A 25852-nucleotide genomic window follows, 5' to 3' on the forward strand; every position below is an offset into this window, starting at 1 on the left:
GCCATGAGAAGATTTTCCAAGTTTACTGAATTTGTCTGAAAATCATTACCAATTACAAATGTTCATCTATCTATGCAAGCGACATATAGTGGCAGGCAGGAGAATTAAATATGTTTCCATTGGATGGCGAAAGGTACGACTCACCTGTTGTCTTTCAGGCAATTCGTCCTCATATCGGCTTTGTGTTCAATTAAACAGACGCAGAATTCACACGATTTTAGAGTCAAGTGAGGCAAGATGGTCATTATTTCAATATTCATGTTTTTTTTGGGGGGGGGGTGACATTTTTGTTTTGTGGTGTACCACAGATTAAAATGGGTGCCTTGGCTCAATTAATGTTGGGAAACATTGATACAGTGCTTATACTGTATAGACGCCTGAAATCGATGTTCTGAAAGTGTACATGTCATACAAGTAGAAGTCCTCAATAATTTTACTTTCTTTTTTTTAATGAAAAGCCAAGCACTGATTCATTTCAAATCTAACAATGATGAGGGGTTGGGGGGGTGGATTAATTTAACCCAAGTTGTGCATTACAAGATATTTAAGTACTGTTTTAATATAAATAACATACCAGAATAAATCTTTTTTCTTGTATTAAATTTGATCCACTGTTATGTCCATTTGAGCTCAAGCTCACGTTACCAAATAATGGTCCCTCATTCCAGTGGGTCGGTCCAAATAGGGGGGGGGGGTCACAGTACTTGCCTTGCCCAGGGGTAATCACATCAATCTCGTATCAAATCAATGAAACACCACTGTCACTGCCTACAAGGACTCACTGATCATGACGACATAGTGGAAGTCGCCAGGAACAGACACTCTTAAACACCACTGTAACAAAGCTCAAGAACAAAAAATGTCCCACAACCACATTGTTACGGGAAAAAAAAAAATCATAAAAAAATGTCAGATTGCTGATGCAGCAGCAGGGGGTCTCAATACAGATATGGCCCTATGTTCCTTTAATAACCAGAAAAGTACCCTGCTTTTATACTGAAAAATGTTCAATAGTTCAAAGGCATGTGTCTTCAGATACTGCGTATGAGTGTTTGTCTATTTTTTGCTCTCCCCCCGACCCCCTATCTTCCTCTGACATGTACAAGGAAGACAAGCTGTCAGTTTTATCTCCTTATCCGTCGCAGCGATCTTAGCTGTCCTTGTATTTATTCGTCCCGCACTGTCAGCAAAAGTCCCCAGATGCCTTTTTTTTCTTTTTAAAAATGCTTGCCGAATGTGTAAACCATCAAAAAGAATCCGTTGGTTGCACAAGAAGTTCGAAAAGTATGTGAGGATGATAGCCTCCACATCCAAGCCACACATTTCAGCCTTTTCCACACAAGAATCGACAAACTATCCTTATCAGTGCGGCTTTTCTCCGTCGTGAGGATTGCTCTCGGCGCACGCGTCACACCGTTTCCTGTAAGCAGAGCGCTTCCACCGCATTGCTCGGTCCCTGCGCCACTCCTCCGATGACGAAGAGCATGCCGGTGGTCTGCAGGAGAGCAGACGAGCAGCGAGCGGTGGGCATGGCCGGCACATACTCCCAACGTCGCTTGACCGGGTTGTAGCTCTCGACTGAGCCCAACGGTGACGGCTCATTGCCTGCCAAGACATACACCACAATTAAAACAAACAATGAAAAAAAATAATCGACAATGAAAACACATGATTACAGATGTGTATTTACCGTATTTTCCACACTATAAGGCGCACCTAAAAGCATTCAATTTTCTCAAAAGCTGACAGTGCGCCTCACAATCCGATGTGCCTTAAATATGGATCAATATTCAGATGTCTTGGACAAAATATTTTAAATTTTCTGTTACAGCTGCAGCGGTTGTAAAGGCTCAAGATAAATAAAGCTGTATTGTATTGTATTGTATTCCCTTAGTGTAGCTCCATCTAGTGGCTACATAACGCGACCGCAGCCAGGGCCCTTTAGAAATATAACTGTAGTATGGTATTCTCTTTAGCGTAGCTCCATCTAGTGAATGCATAACACAACCTCAGCGACTATTGCAGCATCGATTATATGCACCTTATAATGCGATGCGCCCAGTATATAAAAACAGTTTTAACATTCATTGAAGGTGAGCCTTATACACACCTTACAGTGTGGAAAATACGGTGTGTGTGTGCGTGTGTGTGTGTGTGTGTGTGTGTGTGTGTGTGTGTGTGTGTGTGTGTGTGTGTGTGTGTGTGTGTGTGCAGCCCTGTGTGTGTGTGTGTGTGTGTGTGTGTGTGTGTGTGTGTGTGTGTGTGTGTGCAGTACCCAGCCCCAATGGCCCCTACTAATTTAAGAATAAAACATTAAGGAAAGAAAACACAGATGCAATTTAGTGCGAAGACATTGGGGAATAGTGGACTAGGAAGCTGCCATTGCGCTGTATTACTCTGGACTCCCCTTTTTAGCAGGAGAATAAATTTAAAGGCAAATTTAATGTCAAACAATAGTCACTAAATATGCTCCTGACTTGATGGCCCATTGGCAAGACTAAATCCATGAAAGCACAAAAACAGAGGGCCGATTTCAAGATGACACATTATCGCATTTCCCAAGTCGTCACTGAAATGTTCTCATTTTCCCCTTCACTTCGTACTTTCCTCTTTTCTTGCGCCCTCTTGGCTCAGGTGCAAAGCTGTCATTGTACATCAAGTACGATCACGTCGTGTCCGTTTCCATGGAGACCCGTATCACAGGGTGAGGTTTGTTGTGCAATAGTGATGGCGCCAAATGACGGCATAGCTGGGGCTACTTAATGATTCGTTCTTTTTATGAAAACACACACACAGGCTCTCTTCGTGTTGCTCAAAGGCTTGCCGTCATCGCTTTGATTTGTCGGCCCACAGATGTCATGTCAATTCTCCAGCTGCTCCCTTTTTTCCTTCCGTGAATCCCATCCCTCATCCGTTCCTTCCTTTGTTGCTCTTTCTCATGTTCATTTTTAATTCTACTTTCATTTTTTGTTATATATTATTCTTTTCCTCCCCAGACCGTTTTTTATTTTTTCTTAACCACACACATCTGTTCATCTGTTTCTGAAGTCGCTTTTACTAACTCTCCTCTGATCTGAGTCTGTCCCACTCTCATTTTGCTTCTTTCCTCTCCAAGGCTTCTTGTCTCAAACGATCTTCCTTTCTTATCTCTTTCGACTGATTTCTTTTTCTTTTTTTTTTTTTATCAGAAACACACAGCGATTCAGCCCTAGTATTTCATTTAGATTAGGGCCGGGCAATAATTCAAGAGCAATATTTATGGTGACAGACACATGATCACTATCAATATAAGATACGTTCGATAAAATATTCGATTTTCAGGAAGAGAACCCCATATGGGCATTCTGTGTGTCGTTGGTGATACAGTATGCCGTTAGATTCGTTCCACAATCTGAGCACAAAAGCGTGTTTGGCATGCTGCCGAGTGGCTGAGTCCCCATTCGCAGAAGAAGTCGCTTGGAGGGAGAGAGCATTTCATTGTTCAGCCTGTCGCGATATGTCACTTGAATCGATACTGTACATAAAGATAGATTATTTGGAGTATGTAAATCAGGATAATTTTTTTTTTTTGGACCAATTAAATGAAATTGGATAATTTCCGGTGGTACACCTGGTCTCACACAGTGGTCGGGACAGGATCACAGAGTCCTAGAGCCTCCACCAGCTATGGACAATAAATCCAGTCTGCGGCTGGATGGATGGATGGCTTGTGGAGCCGACGATGAGAATAAAGGAGCGTCAGCGCAGAGCGCCGATGCGTATGTGGAACTGGGAGTCGCCGCTTGGAATTGAAGCGGACTTACATGGGACAGGAGATGTGAGCCAATCTCTTTTTTCGTCAATGGACGCTACAGCTTCTTGTTTGCTTTCAAACTTAGCTTGTAGCAGACGTGTGCATATTCTCAGCAGGACGTCTCTGATCCACTGGTGAAAGGACACTTTGATTCTCTCCTCTTCCATCTATAACTGCTTCAAACAACAAAGTGGATGCAGAAAAAGTGGTTGAGATTGCACGACTGTCTGTGTCTTATGTGTTGTGTTGTATTATTTTTCCATTTTATGTGAACTGTTCTGTTGATGGCGGGTGTGAGCACCCGCAGTGGCTCCTCTCTCGGGGTGGTTGAGGGGAAAGAAATTTCATCTGTGCTGTATGTCGCACATAGAGCATATTTGACAATAAAGTTGACTTGATTTGACTTGAAATAAGAAGACGACACTCTGGACTGGTCGCCAGTCAATCACAAGCCACATATAGAGACAAACAGCCATTTATGCTCACATTCACACCATCACTAGGTGAGAACTGAACCCTCGCTGCCAGGACCGAAGTCAGGAATGAATCGCTATGTTATTAGTGATGAGATGAAAATTAATTGTCCCAAATGTCTCAATGATTAAAAGAATGAAGAGTCAGGCAATTTCAGGGTGTCTAGTCCAACTCCTGCCTGTCTGTTTTTGTCTTCTGCGTCTCAGGGTGCTCACTACGTAGATGTACAAAACACAGGTATCTTTTATTTCTCCCCAACTAAGTTGCACTTTCAACGCTCCTGACAAAATATAAGTGTGTATGTGTGTGTATGTTTTGTGTGTGTGCAATTATGTGTGTATTTGTGGATTTGCTCGACAAAGAGACACTTGGGCAAGGATAAAAAAAGGCATTTAACCCTTTCATGCACCCTGACACCTGATAACATGATAAGCTGTCCACTGTGGTGACCGCTGTCCCTGCAAGGGTTAAATTCAATTCAATATCGGCATAATAAGCTCATCATTGAGGGGAAGAAAAAGCTCACCTCTGATTAACTGTATCGGTTGCTCACGCTGTATTTACCTGAGCACATTTTGCTCAACCAAGGAGAAAATGGAAAGTTGATGGGGAATTAATTTTAATTTCGAATGTGTCTGTATGTGAGGGGGACTGTGTAAATTTGACGAGATATTTTCAGTGTATTTCTTGCATTATTACAAATCTAAAATATAACAGAGTGTGGAAAGTCAACACTGAGATTATTTTTAACATTTACATAATCAGTGATCACGCTGGTTGACTGGTTAGCACTGTGTGGGTTTTCTCCGGGTACTCCGGTTTCCTCACACATTCCAAAAACATGCGTAGCAGGTTGATGGAACACTCTCAATTGTCCCGAGGTGTGATTGTGGGCGCGGATGGTTGTTTTGTTTCTGTGTTCCCTGCGATTGGCTGGCAATCGGTTCAGGGTGTCCTCCACCTACTGCCCTAAAACAGCTTTCGTACCCCTAAGGGACAACAATGCACTTTATTTTCTGGGAGTGTACAGTATGGTAATATGAGGTGTGACATTTGACATGCATTCTGAAATCACTTCAATTTTGAGAATGAAAATGTGACTGAAAAGGAGCAGAAGTGGCACGTGAAAAAGAACAAAGGTCCAAAAGTACTGACCAAGACCACCAGCCGCAATGACCCGTCCACCTAGACAACCTGCTACAAAGTCCGCCCTCTTCTCTCGCATCTTTGACGTTCGACTGGGTTTGATCCAGATGCCTGACAAAGGTCAGAAAGAGGACAAAGAGATTAGTCCCGAGTCATCATTTACCAAATAAACATATTTCAAAGATTAAATCGTGAGACGGTTCTAGATCAAACATGTGTCCTTGGCGGGGTCTCGGGGAGCTTGAGCCACTCCGGTTTACATTACCAACACAAGATCTTTGGTGAACGATGAATTGACTTTTGGAGCCTGCAGCGCAAATTTGGTATGACAACTGTAACTATAAGACACTTGCAATTGCTCAAACTAACAAAACATAGTTTTGCTGATTGACCCGGAAGCCAATGGATGTGACAGCCACAAAACTTTTTCAGAGATTCTCTTTGCTCTTTTTCAGATGGATTTCGGAAAAGGTGCGAGAGCTCAGCTGTTATCGTATATGTGCACCTCACTTACAGCCTGGGGATACTGACTTCCCATGAAATGGTGACGTTTTGAACACAACACAAAATCCCCGGCGTATGACTGCATTGGCATCAACAACAACAACAGCAAGAGATATTTTAGCAGAAAGAGCAACTTTTTCAGCCATTCGAGCTCTGTGCATGCAAACAGCTGATTATTTCCTGTTTACATTTCAAGACTGCTACTCAGAATTTACACTGCATCGCTATCCAAGATCATTGTTGGAGAGGAAAGGCCGATCATGTTAACAGATAACCGGATGTGGCTGGACAATTGCAGTCAGAGGAAGGAAGGGCGATGCCACTATGAGTTCTCTGACATATTTTCTGCTAGCAAAAGATCAGCTATTCGGCCGGAGCCCAGCGGAAAGTCAGATAACAAAATATATCTATCCATCCAACCATTTTCTGATCCACTTTATCCTCACAAGGGTGGCGGGGCGTGCTGGAGACTACCCCAGCTATCTTCGGGCAGTGAGTGGGGGGACACCCTGAACCAGCCAACCGCAGGGCACAGAGAGACGAACAACCATCCGCGCTCACACTCACACCTAGGGACAATTTGGAGTATTCAATCAGCCTGCCATGCATGTTTTTGGAATGTGGGAAGAAACCGGAGTACCCAGAGAAAACCCACCCAGGCACGAGGAGAACATGCAAACTCCACACAGGAAGGCCGGAGCTGGAATCGAACCTGTTACCTCTGCACTGTGAGGTCGACGCGCTAACCAGTGGGCTACTGGGCCGCCCCTAACAAAATATAATGTTGTCAAAATGGAAAACAATAGCTGGAATCCAAAGAGACAAGAGTTGGAATTGTACAAGAACAAAGTTGTGATCATATGAGAATAATTTATTTTAGACAAATAATTACAATGCCATCATGAGGATAAGCACTTTCCTAACTTTAACCCCCCCCCCACACACACACACACACACTCTCTCTTATACGCACAGCATTGGACAATTGCTGCAATGCGGGTGAGATTAATCCATGTTATTGATCAACCTGTGATCGCTTCACTAATTTGCACTGCTTATGAGAATTGAGTGTCCAAAGTACTCCCGGAGAACGGCCACCCTGTATTTTACTCTTTGTGGCTCAGCACCACATGGGGACCCAGACACGACGTTCGTTCAGCAGATGATCCTTGACACAGCAATTACTGCAACTCAGTCGTCTCCAGCGGTGCTGCGGGCGGACATTCAAGAGCAGCGGGGGTGCAAGAAATGCACTTTGCACCAGCCTGCTAATGGTTACATTTGGTCTTGCGCTTAGTCAATGCAGATTTGTCTCGAGGCTAGCTCCACAAGTACACGTTGCCATCAATCGGTTCCACTGTCATACATACGGTGGAACCCTGCGCGACAAACACATTACAGTGGAATCCCATGAATGGTTTTCTTCTTGATTTGATGCCTGAGCCTCCGAGCTAATCCTCATTCCAATGCATGAGCCAACTGCAATAAAATTTCAGTCATTCCAGCCCCCTGATTCTTGCACGAGCTTGCCAAAGGAAGTGACTGAAAACCTGAATTCAGCAAATTGAGCGTTACCCCAATGTGCAGGCAGTCCCTATTTGCATTTGGTCAGGTTGTAGGTTGAGGACCTGTGATTTATGACCACTGTGCTGTATGAAATTACCTCACTTCACTTAAACCGGTCAGAAAATTGTTATTCATGACATAAGGACAATTTGTTCATCTATCGATGCTCGTGACGTACAGGCAGCACTTCACACAGACGGTAGATGGTACAATGAACAAATTATTTCTTCTGGATCGTGTCGAACGAAGAAGCGGGTCAGACAGCGGGTTAGGCTGTTAATTCAGGACTATCGGCTGTTCTCTGCTTTCATGAATCAATTTCTTTCAGAAATAGCAACCGCATAGCATACAAATTAAGTAATCGTCCAAAAAAATATTGCGCTTGAATCTATTACTGCCCTCAGTTGATGAAGTCGCTCTTTCAGTAGACATTTGAGTCATGATTCATTCGTCACAGCGCGCTGGCGATGCAAACGCGGTTTTGTCGCTAAGTATGCCGTTCTTACAAAAAAAGAATGATCGCACTGCATCCCACCTGACCCCAAATCTAGCGTCGGCAACGGCCGGGTGCTAAAACTGATTTGTTGTCGAATTCAGTGATTCCCAACCTTTACTGAGCCAAGACACATTATTTTACGTTTGAAAAATTGCACGGCACACCATGAAACAAAATCGTCACAAAAAGAGGATACATCTGTTCCATGTCATTATTTTTGCCATCTAATAGAAGTTCATTTGTTTGTTCTGTCGGTGACTATAAGTTGCTGGCATAGATAGATGAACAAAGATGCATTATTTGTTATTTGTTATATAAAAATTCAACAATAATGTGCACTGGTTAGGAATCACTCGTCTAATGAAGAAAAAGTTACTTTGCAAAATAAATATTCACCCTGCTGGCTAATTCGCACTGAAGTAAGTCACTTGGTCTATCCCAATATGGTTTCTTGCTCAAGGATTGGTGCATTTGTAGAAAAGGGATGTTTCATACTTTGTGTTTGGGGAAAAAAAAAAAACCTGACTAAAAACTCTGCAGTAATACCATAAAATAATACTTGATGACTACGGTATTTTGTACAATCTGAGTTCAAAGCGGAGCACTCGTGCATTAGTGTGTCTCTTTTGCGGTAAACACAGAGGGAATTTGTTGGAAAGCGTAAAGCACAAAGCTTTGACCATAGAAGGGGGCACAGTCATCAAGGAAAACCTCAAAAGAAATATGTTGACAAAAAAACAAAAACAAAAACAAAAAAAAACAAGACATCCTAGGGAGAGAATGCAAATATGCCAATCCAGAGAGAGCAAACAGATTTAGACTTGTGAGTGTCTGACAGCAGCCGAGGGGCTTTCGCACTGCTGACAGTATGTACCTCTGCCGTCTCCTCTCTCCACAGTTCGCACACTGTAATTATTTAGGAGACAACGGATGTAATCAGCAGGAACAAATTTGATACACTCTCTAATCATGGGATCATGGCAGCAGTGCTTACTCTGGTGAAACGAACAACAGCGAGGATGAATACTGCTGTTTAAAAGCCAATGTGGATTGCACTCAAAAAAAAAAATGGCCCTTTCCAACTTGTTTGGCATTCGTTTGTTTGATTCTCCATGGCCAGATTTAAATTCTCGGAATATTAGAATGGTGTCCATAGATCTCCCTCATTCCCTTCTTTGCAATCTTGACAAAGCCTTTACGCCTCCCATGTAATCAAGTAGATTCGTCCGTGAGTCTGTGCATGTGATTCCTGACAATAAAGTGTCTTAAGACGATTTAACCAGGAAAGAAATAGAAAAATATCAGTAAAAAAACATTTTTTTTTTCTTTCTAGAAATCTCAGCATTTTGAAAAGCTCACTTATGCAACATTACAAAGGTTTTGTGTGCCTGCAGTAGGTTGATGGTCACGTCAAAACCCTCTCAAGTAAAACATTTTCCTCAACATGACACTTTACAGTCGAGTCAATTCAAGTCAAGGCCCCTTTTTTGTATTTTCTAGGAATGAGTCCTTCGAACTGTCATACGTTAGAACAGGTGATTTATTTATCCCTGCGCTCCTCCTTTGACACTCGTGGAACCAATAACTCAAGGTCATGATTCCATTTGCATTCAGCACAGACACTGGAACATCAGCATGTATGGAATAGTTAGCAAATTGCAGCTCATCAACAGCATTTCTATCTGTGATCCTTTTATTCAAAGCCACGCAAAGCTGCTATCTCGAGCTTTCACTGAGTGTTTTTTTTTTTTTTTTTTACACGGACAGATGAATGTGTCATTGATCAAAAGACTTTTACAAAGTCAAAGTTCATGAAGGGTACCCAACGGGTCACATGTCAACCTCACTGTTTAATGACATTCATGGTTTCAATTTGATGTGTTCGAAAAATTCTACTGGGGACTGGGTGGGGAAAAAAAAAAAAAATCAACAGTCGAATAAGTCAACTGCAAAAATACATTGGCACAAAATATTTGCCCCAGGGATTTTCCGTGCCCCACGCAACGCAGACATTTCCAGCCTGCATTAACATCCATTTTACTGAATCGAGATTACACATTTTTTTCAGTCTAGCACCAAGTGGTGGAAAGTTGATATTGCAGTCAATGATGTCTTGGCAGGCGTCGCCACAATGATGACATCATTGGCACGGTTTTTACACCGGTTGCCCTTGACACGATAGAATAGAACAGAATCATTTTTGTCATGTACACATGCATACATGAAATTTGACCTTTGCATTTGGCCCACCACAGTAGTGGACAAAGCAAAGACCCACTGCGAGTGCCACAGACTACTTAAGCGTCCTGGGAGCAGTTTTAAAGTATTGGGTGTCCTTCTCTAGTGTTGGGGCGGATGGTCTTGAACCCAGATCCCCACAGTGGCAGGCGACAATCTGAACCACTTTTCGCACAAATCATTTTTGTCGGGGTCTGGGCCCAGTCGTGGCTGGGAATTGGGGTTTTGCAAAGACACTATCATATTACTGTTCCATCCATCAATCTTCTTTATCCACTTTATCCTCACAAAGGTCGCAGGGCATGCTGGAGCTCAGCTGTCTTCGGCTAGTAGGCGGAGGACACCCTGAACCGGTTGCCAGCCAATCGCAGGGCACACAGAGACGAACAACCATCCGCGCTCACAATCACACCTCGGGACAATTTCGAGTGTTCAATCAGCCTGCCATGCATGTTTCTGGAATGTGGGAGGAAACCCGAGTACCCGGAGAAAACCCACGCAGGCACGGGGAGAACATGCAAACTCCACACAGGAAGGTCAGAGCTGGGATCGAACCCACGACCTCTGCACTGTGAGGTCGACGTGCTAACCACTCGATCACCGGGCCCCCCCATATTACTGCTCATGAATCAAAATATAAGTTGAGCTTACCACCTAGTATAGATAAAATAACATCTTCCTATATAACTCTTCTGGATGCATATTTTATGCAAGTGCACAACTTGCAATCCTTATGAGTCATGATCATGTTATATTTCTTTGTATTATGATTGATGATCAGGAATACTGTCCTACAATTACATTCCTGCTATAGCTATTGCGGAACACAGCAATCTCAACTCAACTCAACTGTATTTATAGAGCACTTTCAAAAAGCCATCGCTGCATACAAAGTGCAATCATCTTGTATCTTCTATTTGGACATTTATGTCTTTGCTTACCATCCCCTCAAAGAAAACATGACAACTGGCATCACCCAGGTGACTTAGCATTGCCATACAAAAGCATACACGTCAGGAAAATATCACTCTTTATCATCATCACCATCACCACTATCAGTTCCCTCAGGTCTATTCATAGCTTTGTGCGACAGCATGTCCAAGCTGTGTAAAAAGCCTCTCGCTACAAATCAGTTTCATCTTGTTCTGGAGCGAAAGAGCTTCAACATATCCACGGCTGTTTACGGAAGCATTTGTGAGTAAATGAACTAAATAGGAATGATGACAAGCCCCTGGACAAACAATCGAAGGCCACTTGATGGCAAAAGAAATCTCTTGTCACCAGCAAGGACATCTGCCAGCAGCGGTTAAGATGGTTCCAACGGCAATCGATTAATTGTTTATTTATCAGTGGCGAGATGAGGTGGCTGGGGTAAAAATCTCAACTGATGGACTTCACCTTTAAAAAGGGGTTCCCTTTGTCGGTTTCACACTCTAAAATGGTAATAGACAAATCGGACATGCCAGTCATGGAATTGAAAATATTCTACACGTTTAAATTTATGTCATTATTACTTCAACAAATTTAATTCCAAAATCACAATAGCACGCAAAACATGTTTTTCTTTCTTGCTTTTATTTCTTTTTTTTTTTTTTTTCTGGTCGACTTTGAGCATTCTCCTTCACTGTGTTCTTACCAGGATGACAACCCCGCAGACTTGCTTGCGCTGAATGCCAGCGGAGAAAACATTTAAATGCAAATCACCTTAATTACATTTCAGACACTGTTAAAACGAATCTACTCGGTAATAGGAAATGAAAGGAGAGCTATAACCTCCGCTAAAGACCACAGTAAAATGTTCTTTCACACAAGGTAAACAATCGAAGGCCACTTGATGGCAAAAGCAATCTCTTGTCACCAGCAAGGACATCTGCCAGCAGCGGTTAAGATGGTTCCAACGGCAATCGATTAATTGTTTATTTATCAGTGGCGAGATGAGGTGGCTGGGGTAAAAATCTCAACTGATGGACTTCACCTTTAAAAAGGGGTTCCCTTTGTCGGTTTCACACTCTAAAATGGTAATAGACAAATCGGACATGCCAGTCATGGAATTGAAAATATTCTACACGTTTAAATTTATGTCATTATTACTTCAACAAATTTAATTCCAAAATCACAATAGCACGCAAAACATGTTTTTCTTTCTTGCTTTTATTTCTTTTTTTTTTTTTTTTTCTGGTCGACTTTGAGCATTCTCCTTCACTGTGTTCTTACCAGGATGACAACCCCGCAGACTTGCTTGCGCTGAATGCCAGCGGAGAAAACATTTAAATGCAAATCACCTTAATTACATTTCAGACACTGTTAAAACGAATCTACTCGGTAATAGGAAATGAAAGGAGAGCTATAACCTCCGCTAAAGACCACAGTAAAATGTTCTTTCACACAAGGTAATGTTGCCTCAGCCGCAGCGACAGTAAATCATGTTGACTACATTGAACTTTGCTACTTTGTACTTTCTCTGCTTTTGTTTATACTCTGCCCGGTACTATTCTATATCTACTATTGGAATGCTACGGCTAAAGCTAATCAAAAGGCATGCGACCTAGATTTGCTTCTGACTTACTGCAGGGCATTTTTAATTGCGATCGCTGGCTCACATCCATCCACCTTACACACTTTTCCTTCTTAATCAGAGGCAACAAAGTGGCGACCTTTTGCTACCGAGCCACCTTCTCTGACTTTTACACTGCCTCTGAACTGCAGCTCCTCTCCTTTCGCAGCTGATGCCGTGCCGAGTAATGAAAGCATTTGTCCAGGCGGGAAGTGCCGTCACTGACGTCTTTCCTTGTCATAAGGTCAAAAATTCAACGAACATCATAATAGTAGCTAGTTTGCAGAGTTTGGTTTGTTTTGAGGAAAAAAAAAATGCTTTTCAACAAGCCCACACAGTTTCACGTGTGGCATACAGAAGTGGAGGATTTGAATTTGAATGGCTTTTTTTTTTTGCTATCCTGGAAATAATGTCATCATTCAAATTGTCCCCTCTACCCTATTTATATGGCTCCACCAAACCAAGATGTGCAAACAGGCAATCCTGTACATATTATCACAGCTTTGAGGCACAAGTATGGGCTCCCTGTCAAAGATAAGGAGAGAAAGGGGCTCTTCAGTCAGTGCTAGGCTATTATCCCTTAAAGCTGTGCACATTGAACCTGACAGAGGATTAACCAGCAAAAATGAGAAATCCAATGAGATCAACTGCCATCAGGCACAGGGAGGTGCGAAAGAATGTGCCGTTACTAAAAAAACGGCGTTATTTTTCCTCATTAATGCATAGGGATCTTTTCGCACCGGAGCAACACACGTTTTTTTTTACAGTAACAGTCGACGCACGACGCTCTTCATCGGCAACAATGAAGCTCACTCATTTACCATCTGTCTGGAAAATCCCCCAAACACAAACTAAGACGCAAACAGAGAAGGTAGTTGGAAAATACAGTGATACTAATACGTCCCAGCGTGATTTAAGGCAGTAAGCCGACAAGGAGAGCGATCACACCAAGTTCCCGTTGCAAACCCTCCAACTTCAGTGGGGCGCATGACATGAGCACGATCATTTCTGAAGGTTTTTCTTTTTTTTTTTGTTGTTTTTCCTTGCCCTCTCGTAGGGTTAAGCTCGGGGATGTCGTTAATATTTGTCAACTGTGAGCTTGTGAAGCCCTTTGAGACGCTTCTGTGATGAAGGCCTCTGTGAATAAATTAGAGTTGACAACGAAGAAGAAACCAGACTTCATACATTGTTCTTCTCATTTACAACATGACGTCATTTATTCATTCCGTAAATATTTGTGCCAGCAGTTGAACACATCATCCATCTCTCCTTCGATTGTCCGAAATCCACAAATTCCTAATTTTTAATGTCATTTTGGCGGCTTGAAAAGGACTTTCGTTTTGGATAAAGTCACTTCAAATGCTTGAAATAACAGCTAGATAGCTGACTACATGATTTGAAGAAATATGTAAGCCCCCCCCCCACCCCCCCCAAAAAAAATCTTCCAACGAAATATCCTCCTTTTGATAGTGATTGATTTTGACCTGGGTTTAAAAAAAAACTGTCTGTGGTTATTGTGATTGTGACTTTCAGCTTGTCCCATCAATCATAAAGGTGACGCTTCAAAACTTGCGTACCTGATAAGAACGTCAACGGCCATATTTTTTTGCCTATCCCTTGTTTGGATTGCAATGATGTCAGACTACACAGCCAGTCGCTTGAGAGTGATTGTCCCCGGCGGTAACAATACTGCTGATGAAACCTCGCCACGAGCTTCCCCAATCGGTCAGAAGCCCTGAAGATAAAGCCCGTGATTCATAACGCTACGAAACACATCTCCCTTTTGGTATAACATTTCAGAACCGCCATTAAAACAGTATTTAGTTGCAATGCTACTGTATTTTTTGCAGTCATCACGTTCTCCATGAATGGACGAATAATTTATGCGGCAATACAGATACGCATATTGATGTTTCGTTGATATATGCAGAGAAGCCTCTCAGTTGATCGTAAGTATGAACTCACACATTTTCCGACATGCCCACACGTCGTAAAAGTGTGTAGGCTGGTTCTAAATTTACCTCCATTTGTTATTCATGCACGCAATCACTCAAAGTATCCTTGGCTGCATTTGTTACATAGCAGGTGGGGTTTCCAGAAACGCTGTAAGGAAGCCGTTTTAATCTGCTGGCGCTGTTTGCAACGCGTCAAACTCTCCGGGTTGTTTTACGTGTTGAATTGACAGTCAAGCCACAGAGAGGTTTTGTCCTCTGAGGCGCGGCAGGCAGAATGACATTTAAGAATTCAAAGCCTGGATTTCTACGATCATTGCTCCTTGTGTGCACCATCACTCGAATTATGCACAAGAATAACGAAAGTTGTTGGCAGCGTTGGGCTTTTCAGACAAGTACTTAAATGCACAAAAGTGAAGCAATTTCAAGTCCAGCCGTGAGATGTAATGGGGCAAACCGTTTTGTTATTTATTATGGATGAAAGTCTGAAAACCAATGTAGGAAAAAATTGGATGTACTACCCCCGGAGAGGTAACTGTTTGCGCTCAATTAGTTTGATTGGCTGAAGACGACACGGTCAAAGCTCAAATGTAGAACTTCATGATTCCTCTACTTATAACCCGAAAGTTGGAAAGTGGAGACACTGACGTGTTCTTGAAAAGTTTGTGCATCTATCGTTGCATTTTGGCTCTTACCAGTTGCTGGACTCTACGCATGCCACTCTGGGCCATTTCGAAAAGTTTGTATTTGTCATTCAGAGCCAGTAACCTGTTGGTATTACATTTAGAGTTTGATGTGAACAGGTTTAGTTGATGAAAAATGGAATTTTTCCTCAATTTTTTTTAACCAATAATGAAGCCCTGATACAATACAATTGAAGAAAAATTCAGAATAATTGACTCTACTTGACTAGAAATATGATATTCAAAAACTTTTGGTAAATAAAAGACAATAAAATTCCCAACCCTGACCGTTTCCCAATGAAGGCACTTTGGTCAAATATCCAATATTACCATCCCTATCCTTGTCTAATGGCAACATGCATCAACAATATAATTCAATCATTTCAAAGAAAATAGTGTAAAACCCCCAAAGCCCGGTCATCGGGCATTCCAAAGCACACTAAAGTGATGCAAATGCCGAGGCACCTCAAAGAAGCTCAATCCCTAAAGAATCTCCCTTGCAGATACAGCTCCCAAATTGGAATCCTGTTGGTCGACTCTGCACAACATGTCTGTTGAGGAAAAGTGATGCTCAGGGAGAATTTCAAAATCGAATGCAGAAAAGACCTTTTTTTTCGCTCCTTATCTGCTTTGCCATCAGTTTTGATGCGCTCTGACTCACTCATGCATAATCCGCCTTCATTTGGATAGGATTATGAGCAGGGAGCAGATCATGTTCTTACTTATGTTAATATGCTCCAGGCTGGTTATGTTTCTTTTCTGTTATGTCAGCAAAAACTCGAATACCTCAAATGATCAAAGGTGTCATTGCAAATTGTTATGCACACATCAAGCAATTTGTTTTTTAGTTTGTGATCTGAGGACAAAGGATAAGCAATTCAACTATGGCCACCTCTGGCATCAGTGCTCCTCTGCATATTCAATAATCCAGTTAAAAAGAAGTGACTCTCACTGTTAAAACACTTCAAATGTATAAGCTCCAATCTATGAAATGATTTTGACATAACAGTCTCTGCTCTCTTTGACACAGTTCGGGAACGAATTGAATCGGATCCTACAAATGTAGGCACAAGTAAAATCCGTGCAAAAAATATTGATTTTATAACAGAAGTGCACTGACAAAGAATGAACAGAAATCGCTGGTCAAAAAGAACCACAAAAAACAAGACATTAACAAAATAAATGCTTGCAAAGGCAATGAAATAGTAAATCCGAGTCGAGAAATGAAATGACTAGAGTCCCAATTTCACGAAACAAAAACATGAGCAAGATCAAAGACAAAACAACAAATATAAGGCGAGAGACGAGAGAGCAAAAACGACAATGACGAGATTGATAGGTCAGGAAAAAAACACTTGAGCAAGAGCAGCAACAAGGTCAATAATCCGACGGAACCTTGCCGCTTAGGAAGTCCTTCAATACATGGCTTAACTTGATCAAATTGGCAGCAGGTGTGCAGGCTGGAGGGAATGCCCTCCGCTGCCACCTGCTGGACACACACATGAACAGAATCATGACTCTCTTGTCAGAGTGAGACCAGTCTGTCATTGTCACTCATCTTTTGCTGCAAAATCATGTAGTTGTTTTAACTGGATTGGTTATCTGCAGTACAGCACACCTTTATAAAGAATGAAGTAACATGTCCTTCTGGTATTTTCTAACTCTTACCTGAAGTAGTTTTGGTGCTATCATGACTTGACAACAAATTATTATTTAACCATACTTGTAGTTTTGACACAAATGGGAAAATAAAATGTAGTGTTGATGCGACAAGGACATGTGGAGATGTAAACAAAACCCTGTCAAAGCCAAATAGTGCTGCTCCCTTCTTAACGTGGTGCTCCATTTACCTTGATCCAGATCATATTCCTCCATGGTGCTGACAAAGTGAGGTCTGGAGTAGAAGTTGTGCGGTCCCGGCTGTTGCAGGCCCCCCAGGCTAAATAAGCTTCGCTCATTTGTTGCGCAGCAGGAAAAAGCCCTCCGGCTCGGAATGCAGGGGTAGCGTGTCCAGCTCTTCATCTCCAGGTCGAATGCCTCCAACGCCGTCACCGGCATCTTTCCTTGACGACCACCTGGGAATATATTTAAAAAAAAAAAAAAAAAATATTCAGCTTGCTTCAAGGCGAGAATGCACATGGTTCAAAATCCTTGTAAGCAATCACACGGTGGATGAGTTACACTAAATACGATAGTTCACTAACCTTTTGGGAATCGATCATGTGGAGTGTAATGGATGTGAGGTTGGTTTGAAATTTATAATGGGTGGTGCATTTAATATGGGACCAATTAGTTTACTGCCTCGGTGAGCGGACATGCAAAGAGTAGGGTAGAGTTCCGTGTGGGGCCATTTTCCGTGAAAAACTAACAATCAATCCATTTTCTCTACTGCCTGTTCTCATTAGGGTCACGGGTGCACTGGAGCCAATCCCTGCCAACTCCGAGCAAGAGGTCCAACGTGGACAGGAGGCGGGTCAATCAAGAACCAACTCATTTGAGGAAACAGCAATAACGTTGAAAGAAACAGCAAGTGATCACCTCCCCCACGGTGGTGATTTCTTCATTGCTGAAAAAAAGGCTGATAAATGTGAAAAAAAAAGGCAAGTTTGGCTGAGGAATTTGAGATGTATTTGTTTGTTTATTTATTTTAATAACACCGTCAGACTGCAAGTGCTAAACAAACACTGTTCAGTTCATTATCCCACATAACCATCCAGAAATATATTTGAAAAGAGATTTGAAGATGAATTTGCCTTTTTCTGGAAAGTTAAATTCATAACCCTAATCCTTACCGCAAAATACTACGCAGATGTTGTGTTCCACACCCATCTTTCACTTTTTTTTTTCTCCATTTAATGTTGTGCTGACATTAATCCCCCTAAATAACCTGAAGTCGACTTGCCACTTAGAGTCGAGTGAAGTGACACTCATTTGGACCGAGCACAAGAACAGACAGTTTGATCCTCTCAGGTTGTCTTGTATAAATCATTTGAGTCATGACAGACAACAAATGAAGGCTGTGAAATAAAAGCGAGGAGAGCTACGACGAGCGCAAGGGCATCGGAACATGCAAAGTGATAAGAATGGGGAAGGGCGAGCTTGCAAATTGAAGAGACTGATTCGGGAAGAGATTGACTGCCAAAAGGTGAGACAAGTTTGAAGTGCGTGGGAAGGATAAGAGCCAGAGATGTGAGAGAAGAAGATCGCAAGATTACCATGTGAAAGCTCCTCATAAAGAGGAATTGGAAATAGAACGGGCTTGATACTGTGTAATTACAACGTTTCTTATATGTTGCACAACAAAAAGACGAACCTTGTGTCATCTGTCTCTCACGCTATCCTGACAAAGCTGTTCAACTGGGCGGGGTGCCGCTCATCTCTTCAGAGGCCTGTCACGGCAGCAGACAATTTGTGCTGACATAAGCACGGCTCCATCAATCAGCTGCACTCACTCACGCCGCTGCGTGACGTTCACTTGTCCCATGTGTTCGGTGATTTAAAACTAGGGATTAGCGGCGGAAACCTGTTCACACATCTGTACTTGGCGGCAGAACTCAGGAATCAAAAGCACGAAGAATATATAGCTGGTATGAGCCAAAAGGAGACGCTCTCGATTTACCAGTCCATCTACTTTCTTACTCTTCACCTACGGGCACGCAATTTACAATCTCACTCTCACCTACATAGCCACGAGCTGCGGGTCGTGACAGAAAGAGGAAGATCGCGGCGACTGAAATGACTTTCTTCTCCCTTAGAGATAGGGTAAGAAGCTCACAGTAGAAACCGTTGCTCCTCCACATTGAGAGGAGACGAATGAATTGGCTCGGGCATCTAGACAAGATGACTCCTGGTCACCTCACTGGTGAGGTGTTCCAGGTACAGGACATGGTGGAGCGAGATGGTGTCTCCCAGCTGGCCTTGGAACACCTCGGCATTCCAACAGAAAGCCTTGACGAAGTGGCTGGGGAGAAGGAAGTCTGAGCTTGCTTGCTAAAGCTGCTGCCTCGACGACCTCACTCCGGAAAAGCGGAAGAAAACGGATGAATGGATAAATAGCATAATGACTTCTTACATACAAAAACCCGTGAGGTGGGGAGATATTGTTATGCCTGTGTGAGCAGCATTTTGATAGAGTGGAATAGAATTTACAAAATGGTTGTTCTGTCAAGTAAAATGTCCAAATGATCGTTGAGAGTGAATATTGTGTCTCATCTACCTGTAATTTTCGATCCAAAGTCCTTTAAATGGATAAATGGATAAACCTACTGTCCCGTGTCGGCTTCTTGCCTTGAGACCAACATGACCTCAAAAACAGCTATTCCTGTATATCGGTGATTCCCAACCTTTATTGAGCCAAGGCACATTTTTTAAGTTTGAAAAATGGCGCGGCACACCACCAAACAAAATTGTCACAAAAATTGGATACATATATCCATTTCATACTTTTTGCCATTTAATAGATCATTTATTTGTTCTGTCTGTCAGTCTAAGTTGCTGGCATAGATAGCTGGACAATTACACATGATTTGTAATTGATACATAATTTTCTCACCAATTAAGTGCACTCTGATAAGTTCCCACGGCACACCCTTTGAGGTTTGACGGCACACTAACGTGGCCCGGCACATCACTGCTGTATATTACTTGCAAAAATGGGATGTTTCCAAGGCAACACGGGTATCACTGAATCCATAGTAACACTGATTCCGAATCTGCCCTCATTTTTTTTTTCGAGCACATCAGATTTCCATAATGATGATGATGATGATGATGATGGTGGTGATGATGATAACAATTGTATCTAAACATTGATTTGAAACTCCACCAAACCCCCCAAAATGTCCTACCCATGATGTAGATTTTGTTTCCTTTTAGGAAGGGCGTGGCTCCATATCGCGGCGTCGGCATTGAGGTCAGCGGCTGCCATTGGTCCTTTTCTGCCTCATAAACTCTCACCAGGGCCTGAGGTGTGATGTCCGGCCCCATGCCGCCCAATGCGTACACCTTGCCATCTGCAGTAAAACAGACCTCATCAATTTCCTCGTCAATAAACATAACTTGTAAAATAGGGTGCCCTCACCGATACTGTGAAAAGCGCTCACAACGCAATTGACAATTGATTGTCCGTGCATGTAAAAAATACGGAGATTTATTATGACAATCAAGTCCAGTCGCAAATTCCTGGACTGAAACGTTGGATGAATATTTCAGGGTCAAGCGACCCACCGCGATCATGCATGACATGTCATGAAGTGCCCTTATGCCTCATTAACCTATTTATAGCATAAACTAATCATTCCCTAAAGTATTGTAGATACCAGGAAACCATAAAGACGTCCCAGTACTGCAGTGTCAGTTATTATTAAGACTTAAAAATAAGGCGAGCCAAATGCTGTGCAAGTAAATCTGGTAAGCCTGTTGAGGAAATGCAAGGCCAGAAAATCGAAGGGGTGGACAGGACGGAAAGAAAGTAGGAGGGGAAGATGGAGCGTGTGGTAAAAAAAAAAAGAAAAAAGTGATTCCCGCATTTCAGATTAGCGATCTATTAGTGTTCGGACTGTTGTGACTTTCCAAATGCGAGAAAGTGAGTCACCGAGCGAGGAAGGCTGCTCAGTAACGCAGACGGATGACACAGTCACCGAGCTGTGGTTCAAACTGTGAAGAATTCAGCACAAATAAATCTGTCACTCACCATGAGTGTGATCGCCGCCAACATTTGCATTTACTATTAGGAAGTTCCTACCCTCACTGTTACACAATCAACGAACAGCTCATTCTGTTTCATGACACTCTCTGTGTAGAGAAGCTGCTTGCATGTGGTGCAAGCTGGGAACTGAAAAAAAAAAAATGCCTCACTCAGTCCAGAAAACCTTTTAGCGACTTTTGGTTGTTCAACTCTCCCCAGGGAATTCAGAGTGATGAGCAGACCATCATTTCAAACAGATATACTTTAACCCTTTCAGGGACAGCGGTTACTACAGTGGGCAGTTTATCATGTTAACAGGTTACATGGTGCACGAAAGGGTTAAGCTAGTAAACTGTAATAAGCATTCCATAAAAAAATCATCATCTGCATTGTACTGTATACTTTGCATGATTTGCGTTTGCATCAGTTGACGATGACGCATTTGTATTTTCAGCAAATATGCTGCATCTTAAAAGAACAGATTTTCCCCCCAGTATCCCAGGGCCCACTTAACGGTGCACATGTGCACTTCTCGTGCACGACTAGCGCCATATTTAAAAGAAATTAGATGAATGGCCGTGATTTAAGTCGGCTGTGACCACTCCCAAAGTGGCACAGCACTCCCTTTTCCCTATCCGCCGGCCTGCGCTCATCTGTGAATTTACCAACATCGGGTCTAACCCACCCCGAGGCAGTGTTACATCACATAAGATTTAAGCCATTCACGAAAATAGACCCCTACAACTTGAAAGATTTTTTTTTTCTCTACAGGTTTTGTTCAGTGACGATAATCCAAAAAAGGAAACCGTTAATGATGACAATAGAACTTCAAAATGACTTTTTTCCCCAAGTTTGTGCACAATTAAGGATGTGAAAATGTTACTTAAAACACTGCTTGTACAACAAGCATCCGCACTGCGACCTCTATATGTATAACTAAATGTAACCTGTTGCTTGTCTTTGTGTGTGTGTGTGTGTGTGTGTGTGTGTGTGTGTGTGTGTGTGTGTGTGTGGAGGCAAAGGCATGTACACTCGTGCTCCTGTTTTGGCCCAGCCTTTGTTTAATCATGTGCAATCTCCTCTAATTAAGGAAAGCGGGCTCTATTCTTTGCCTATCACCCAGGGAGTCACCATGGCAACCGCAGCATAACCTACAGACTTATGATGGTGTGGTGGTTTGACGGCGCAGTGCCCGTCGACCAAATCCGTTATCACCAAGAGGCAGACCAGTGAGTCACAGCAAAGTGTAAATGTGCAGCTTTCTATTTTGTGACGTTGCTTCTCCTCCCAAGCTGTGGTTGAGAAGATTCAATTGAATACTTTGATCCCTCCGCATCTTTCATCAGTGGCATCGCGCTATTGTCTTGTCGCTCCCTCCATCATCGCCTTTTGGCTATTTATAAGTCCACTTTGATGCTCGTTTTTCCCAGTATTTGCTTAATTGACTGCTCCACTTGTCCTTTTCTCAACCTACTTTGTTGTTCCTTTTACTTTCTTTTTTCATCTCTTAGCGGAAGAGGGGTGGGGGAGAGAGAGAAAAATACCCTCTTTTACTTTCTGGCCTATCATTATCGCAGCTGTGATAGCAAAGAAAATAAGACAGAAAATGACAAATGACAAATTGCTGCAGCATAGTTGTGACTTTAAATCAATGGTTCTTAACCTGGATTCGATCGAACCCCAGGGGTTCAGTGAATCGGTTCAGGGGTTCGATGGAGCCTCTGCCATGGAGGGTTGGACACGCGACTCAACATGTCAGGTAGTTATGACACGCCCACCTGGCGATCACTGGCTGTAGATGATCACATGACATTGCTTGTCCAATCATTGCTGTGGGAAATTAAGTTCGCTTAGTAGTTAACGTGTGACTGTCGTGATCGTACGTCGTACAGTTAAAAAAAAAAGTATACTTATCTTTTGAAATTGAAATGTATTTTTTTTCTGTTTTTAAATAAATGTGTTAATAAATAAATTATATATATATAAATATATATATATATATATAATTTTTTTCCCACTAATGAAGGGTTCGGTGAATGTGCATATTAACTGGTTGGGTTCGGTACCTATAAGAAGGTTATGAACCACTGCTTTAAATGCTTCCATTTGTGCAGCTGGAAAATGAGGTGTCATTCGTTTTGGTTGGCATTGAAACAATACATGTGACATGGGTTAGATAGGATATGAGAAGGATCAAGTGGGAATCGGGCATCACTAATTGCAGTGTCAATCCAGCCTAGACGCACTGGACCTTTGTAATCTCCACAGTCACCTGAGTCATGGTCATCATGATAGTGCTTAAGCCAATTTGAGTGCCGGTCCACACACTCCAAGTTGGAAGTCACTGAACACTGATAAGCTTGAAATATTGAACGATTTCTCAAAATCAACAGTGCTCAGTTTGTGTGCAGACACCGGCTGGCAGCAACCGTGAACCATGAACCTTTTACAGGCTTAATCCTTTATGGTACTCGTGAGAATTGAGCTAGGCGCTTACATTGCAGTTCATTTATCAGATAGCCAGGGAATCCAAACAAAAGCGTGATGTTATTAGCGTTATCACGCTAATAACATGGCTCAATTTTGTTTTTGTTTTTTTTGCCAAAGTCAGATTTGCACAGGAAATGACTCTTCAATGTCCAATGTAGATGTTGCAAAAATGCCGACCTCAAAGACAAAAGATGAGTGAGGCAGTAATGTTATATGGCATTTCACCATCATTTTTATTCTACCCAACTCTTGTACGCTCACCAGGCCCTCCATTATGTCCACTTGCACAGTCTAATGTGACCAAACACTAAGAGCTCTACTGGAAAACCCTGTAAAAGACTTTCATTGATAACGTCAGCGTGGTAATAATTTAACAGTGTGGGGAGAGTTTAAAGTGGTCTAGAAATCTGTTCTGCATCTCACTGAGAAATACAGTGTACGATATACCATCCATCCATTTTCCGATCCGCTTTATCCTCACAAGGGTCGCGGGGGGTGCTGGAGCCGATCCCAGCTGTCTCCGGGCAGTAGGCGGGGGACACCCTGAACCGATTGCCAGCCAATCACAGGAATGAGCTCCAGCACGCCTGTGATCCTCGTGAGGATAAAGTTGTTCAGATAATGGATGGTTTGTATAAAACGTGCTCAAAAAAAAAAAGTTTGTTTTTTTTTTTGTTCAAAACATGTGGCAGGTCCAAAGTTGCCTTTGCTGTTAATGATAAACTGCAGGTGAACTCCCACCGTTGGATAGAACTGCACTCATACATATGACAATTTATCAATGGATGATCAATATAGACCCCCGATAGCGCCCTTGAAAAACGAGAAGACGTGGGTGGGAGCATAACAGCTTTCACCTTTTGGAAGATCAATTGTCCTCTTTAGGACATAAAGACAAAGAAATTCGACCATTCCGCCCCCTCGTCATTTATCAATTCTTGCATCTTTCGGTTTTGTGCCCTGCTGGCAACTGCATGGCACCGCAGCCCCCAGGACGAACCGCCAAATTTGGATTAGTGTCAAGTAACGGAGTTAAAACGTCACCGTATCGTGCGTCCTCTTTTACAGACATCCGATAATAGTCTTGTCTAACCCTCTGCTGTGACAAGAAAAAGGATCTCAGTGAATTTATTGACTGAACAGAAAGTGTCTGGATGTGGAGGAGCGAGAAGTGAAGAAAGATCAGGGTCAAAGAAATGAATCCATCGACTGAAGGCGGCTTCCTTTCAGGTGCTCGACGAAGAGAACAAACGCCTCTTTACCGGATGTGTTTGCAGATTGTGTGAGGACCATTGCGGTATGTGTCGCTTGCGCAAACATTGGTATTGTTTCCTGACACGTTCAATTTATTAAAAAAGGTAATCTAGCGCATTTATCCATTGTATCCTGATCAAAAGCAATGGGAGAGAGCAGGCAAGGCTTTAAAATTTGCCACATTAATTCATTAAGGGAAGTTACATGAGGAAGCTAAATGTAATAAGGTTCTAAATCAACATGGTAAAGGACGACCTAATCTAAACATCTTGGGCAGCTACGTAAGCTACCTGAGCATGTTAAACGGGCTTTAAATTGCTTCCAATTTCAGCATTCCACTGTGTGTGTGTGTGTGTGTGTGTGTGTGTGTGTGTGTGCATGCGTGTATTTTAACCTCAGGGGGTATTATTGAAAATGTCTTGGAGCATAGGTGTCAAACTAAGGCCCGGGGCCACATCTGGCCCACCACATCATTTTACGTGGCCCGCGAACGCAAATCAACCAGGTCAACTTCCATGACGCTTGCTAAAATCTGCAGTGGCATGTTGAGCTATTGCAAGCATTTTCTTCTTTTACATTATAACAGAAACGTGAATAAAGAAACTTGAACAACAGGGGAACAAATGACTCTCCTTCTCTTTGGATTTCAAAATCTATTAATCGTGTACTTTATATGTAATAATACGAGGAGGTGATTAAGCATTTATACAGTTTCACAGACATATTGGCCTTCCGAGGGAAACTGACTACAATGTGGCCCATGACAAAAATTTGTTTGAAACCCCAAACATTTGTGAAATTTATGGCACTGGCTGCATGTGAAAATGTCGAATTGAAATGAAAATCTTATTCCTCACCTAAAAGCTCTCAATGGCCAGGCGGCATTGTCGGCACTTACAACCTTTCCGAGATGGGATTTGTGGTTCCTGAAATCTCAAAAATTGGATTGCGAGGCAACACTGCGGCTAACAGACTTCTTTTCTTGCGGAACCATCTGCCATGTTCACTCCGCAGTC

The 25852-nt window shown here is 42.4% G+C and overlaps 1 protein-coding gene across 3 annotated transcripts in view; it reads right to left on the reverse strand.

Annotated features, from left to right (window-relative positions):
* Positions 1 to 228: 228 nt before the first annotated feature.
* klhdc8b (kelch domain containing 8B) overlaps positions 229 to 25852 on the reverse strand; it is a 68506-nt gene continuing 42882 nt past the window's right edge. For 2 of the 3 annotated variants that reach the window (XM_019863128.1, XM_019863127.1), the window contains 4 exons: positions 20254 to 20418; positions 17257 to 17481; positions 5423 to 5524; positions 229 to 1605 (listed from right to left, as the gene is read on the reverse strand). In XM_019863128.1, coding sequence (XP_019718687.1) covers positions 1409 to 1605; positions 5423 to 5524; positions 17257 to 17481; positions 20254 to 20418 — 689 coding nt within the window. In that variant the 3' untranslated portion in view covers positions 229 to 1408. The remainder of the gene's footprint in view (positions 1606 to 5422; positions 5525 to 17256; positions 17482 to 20253; positions 20419 to 25852) is intronic. The other variant, XM_019863129.1, reaches the window with a different exon arrangement.

Source organism: Hippocampus comes, unplaced genomic scaffold (assembly GCF_001891065.2).
Source record: "Hippocampus comes isolate QL1 unplaced genomic scaffold, H_comes_QL1_v1.1 scaffold1, whole genome shotgun sequence".
Taxonomy (NCBI): Eukaryota; Metazoa; Chordata; class Actinopteri; order Syngnathiformes; family Syngnathidae; genus Hippocampus; species Hippocampus comes.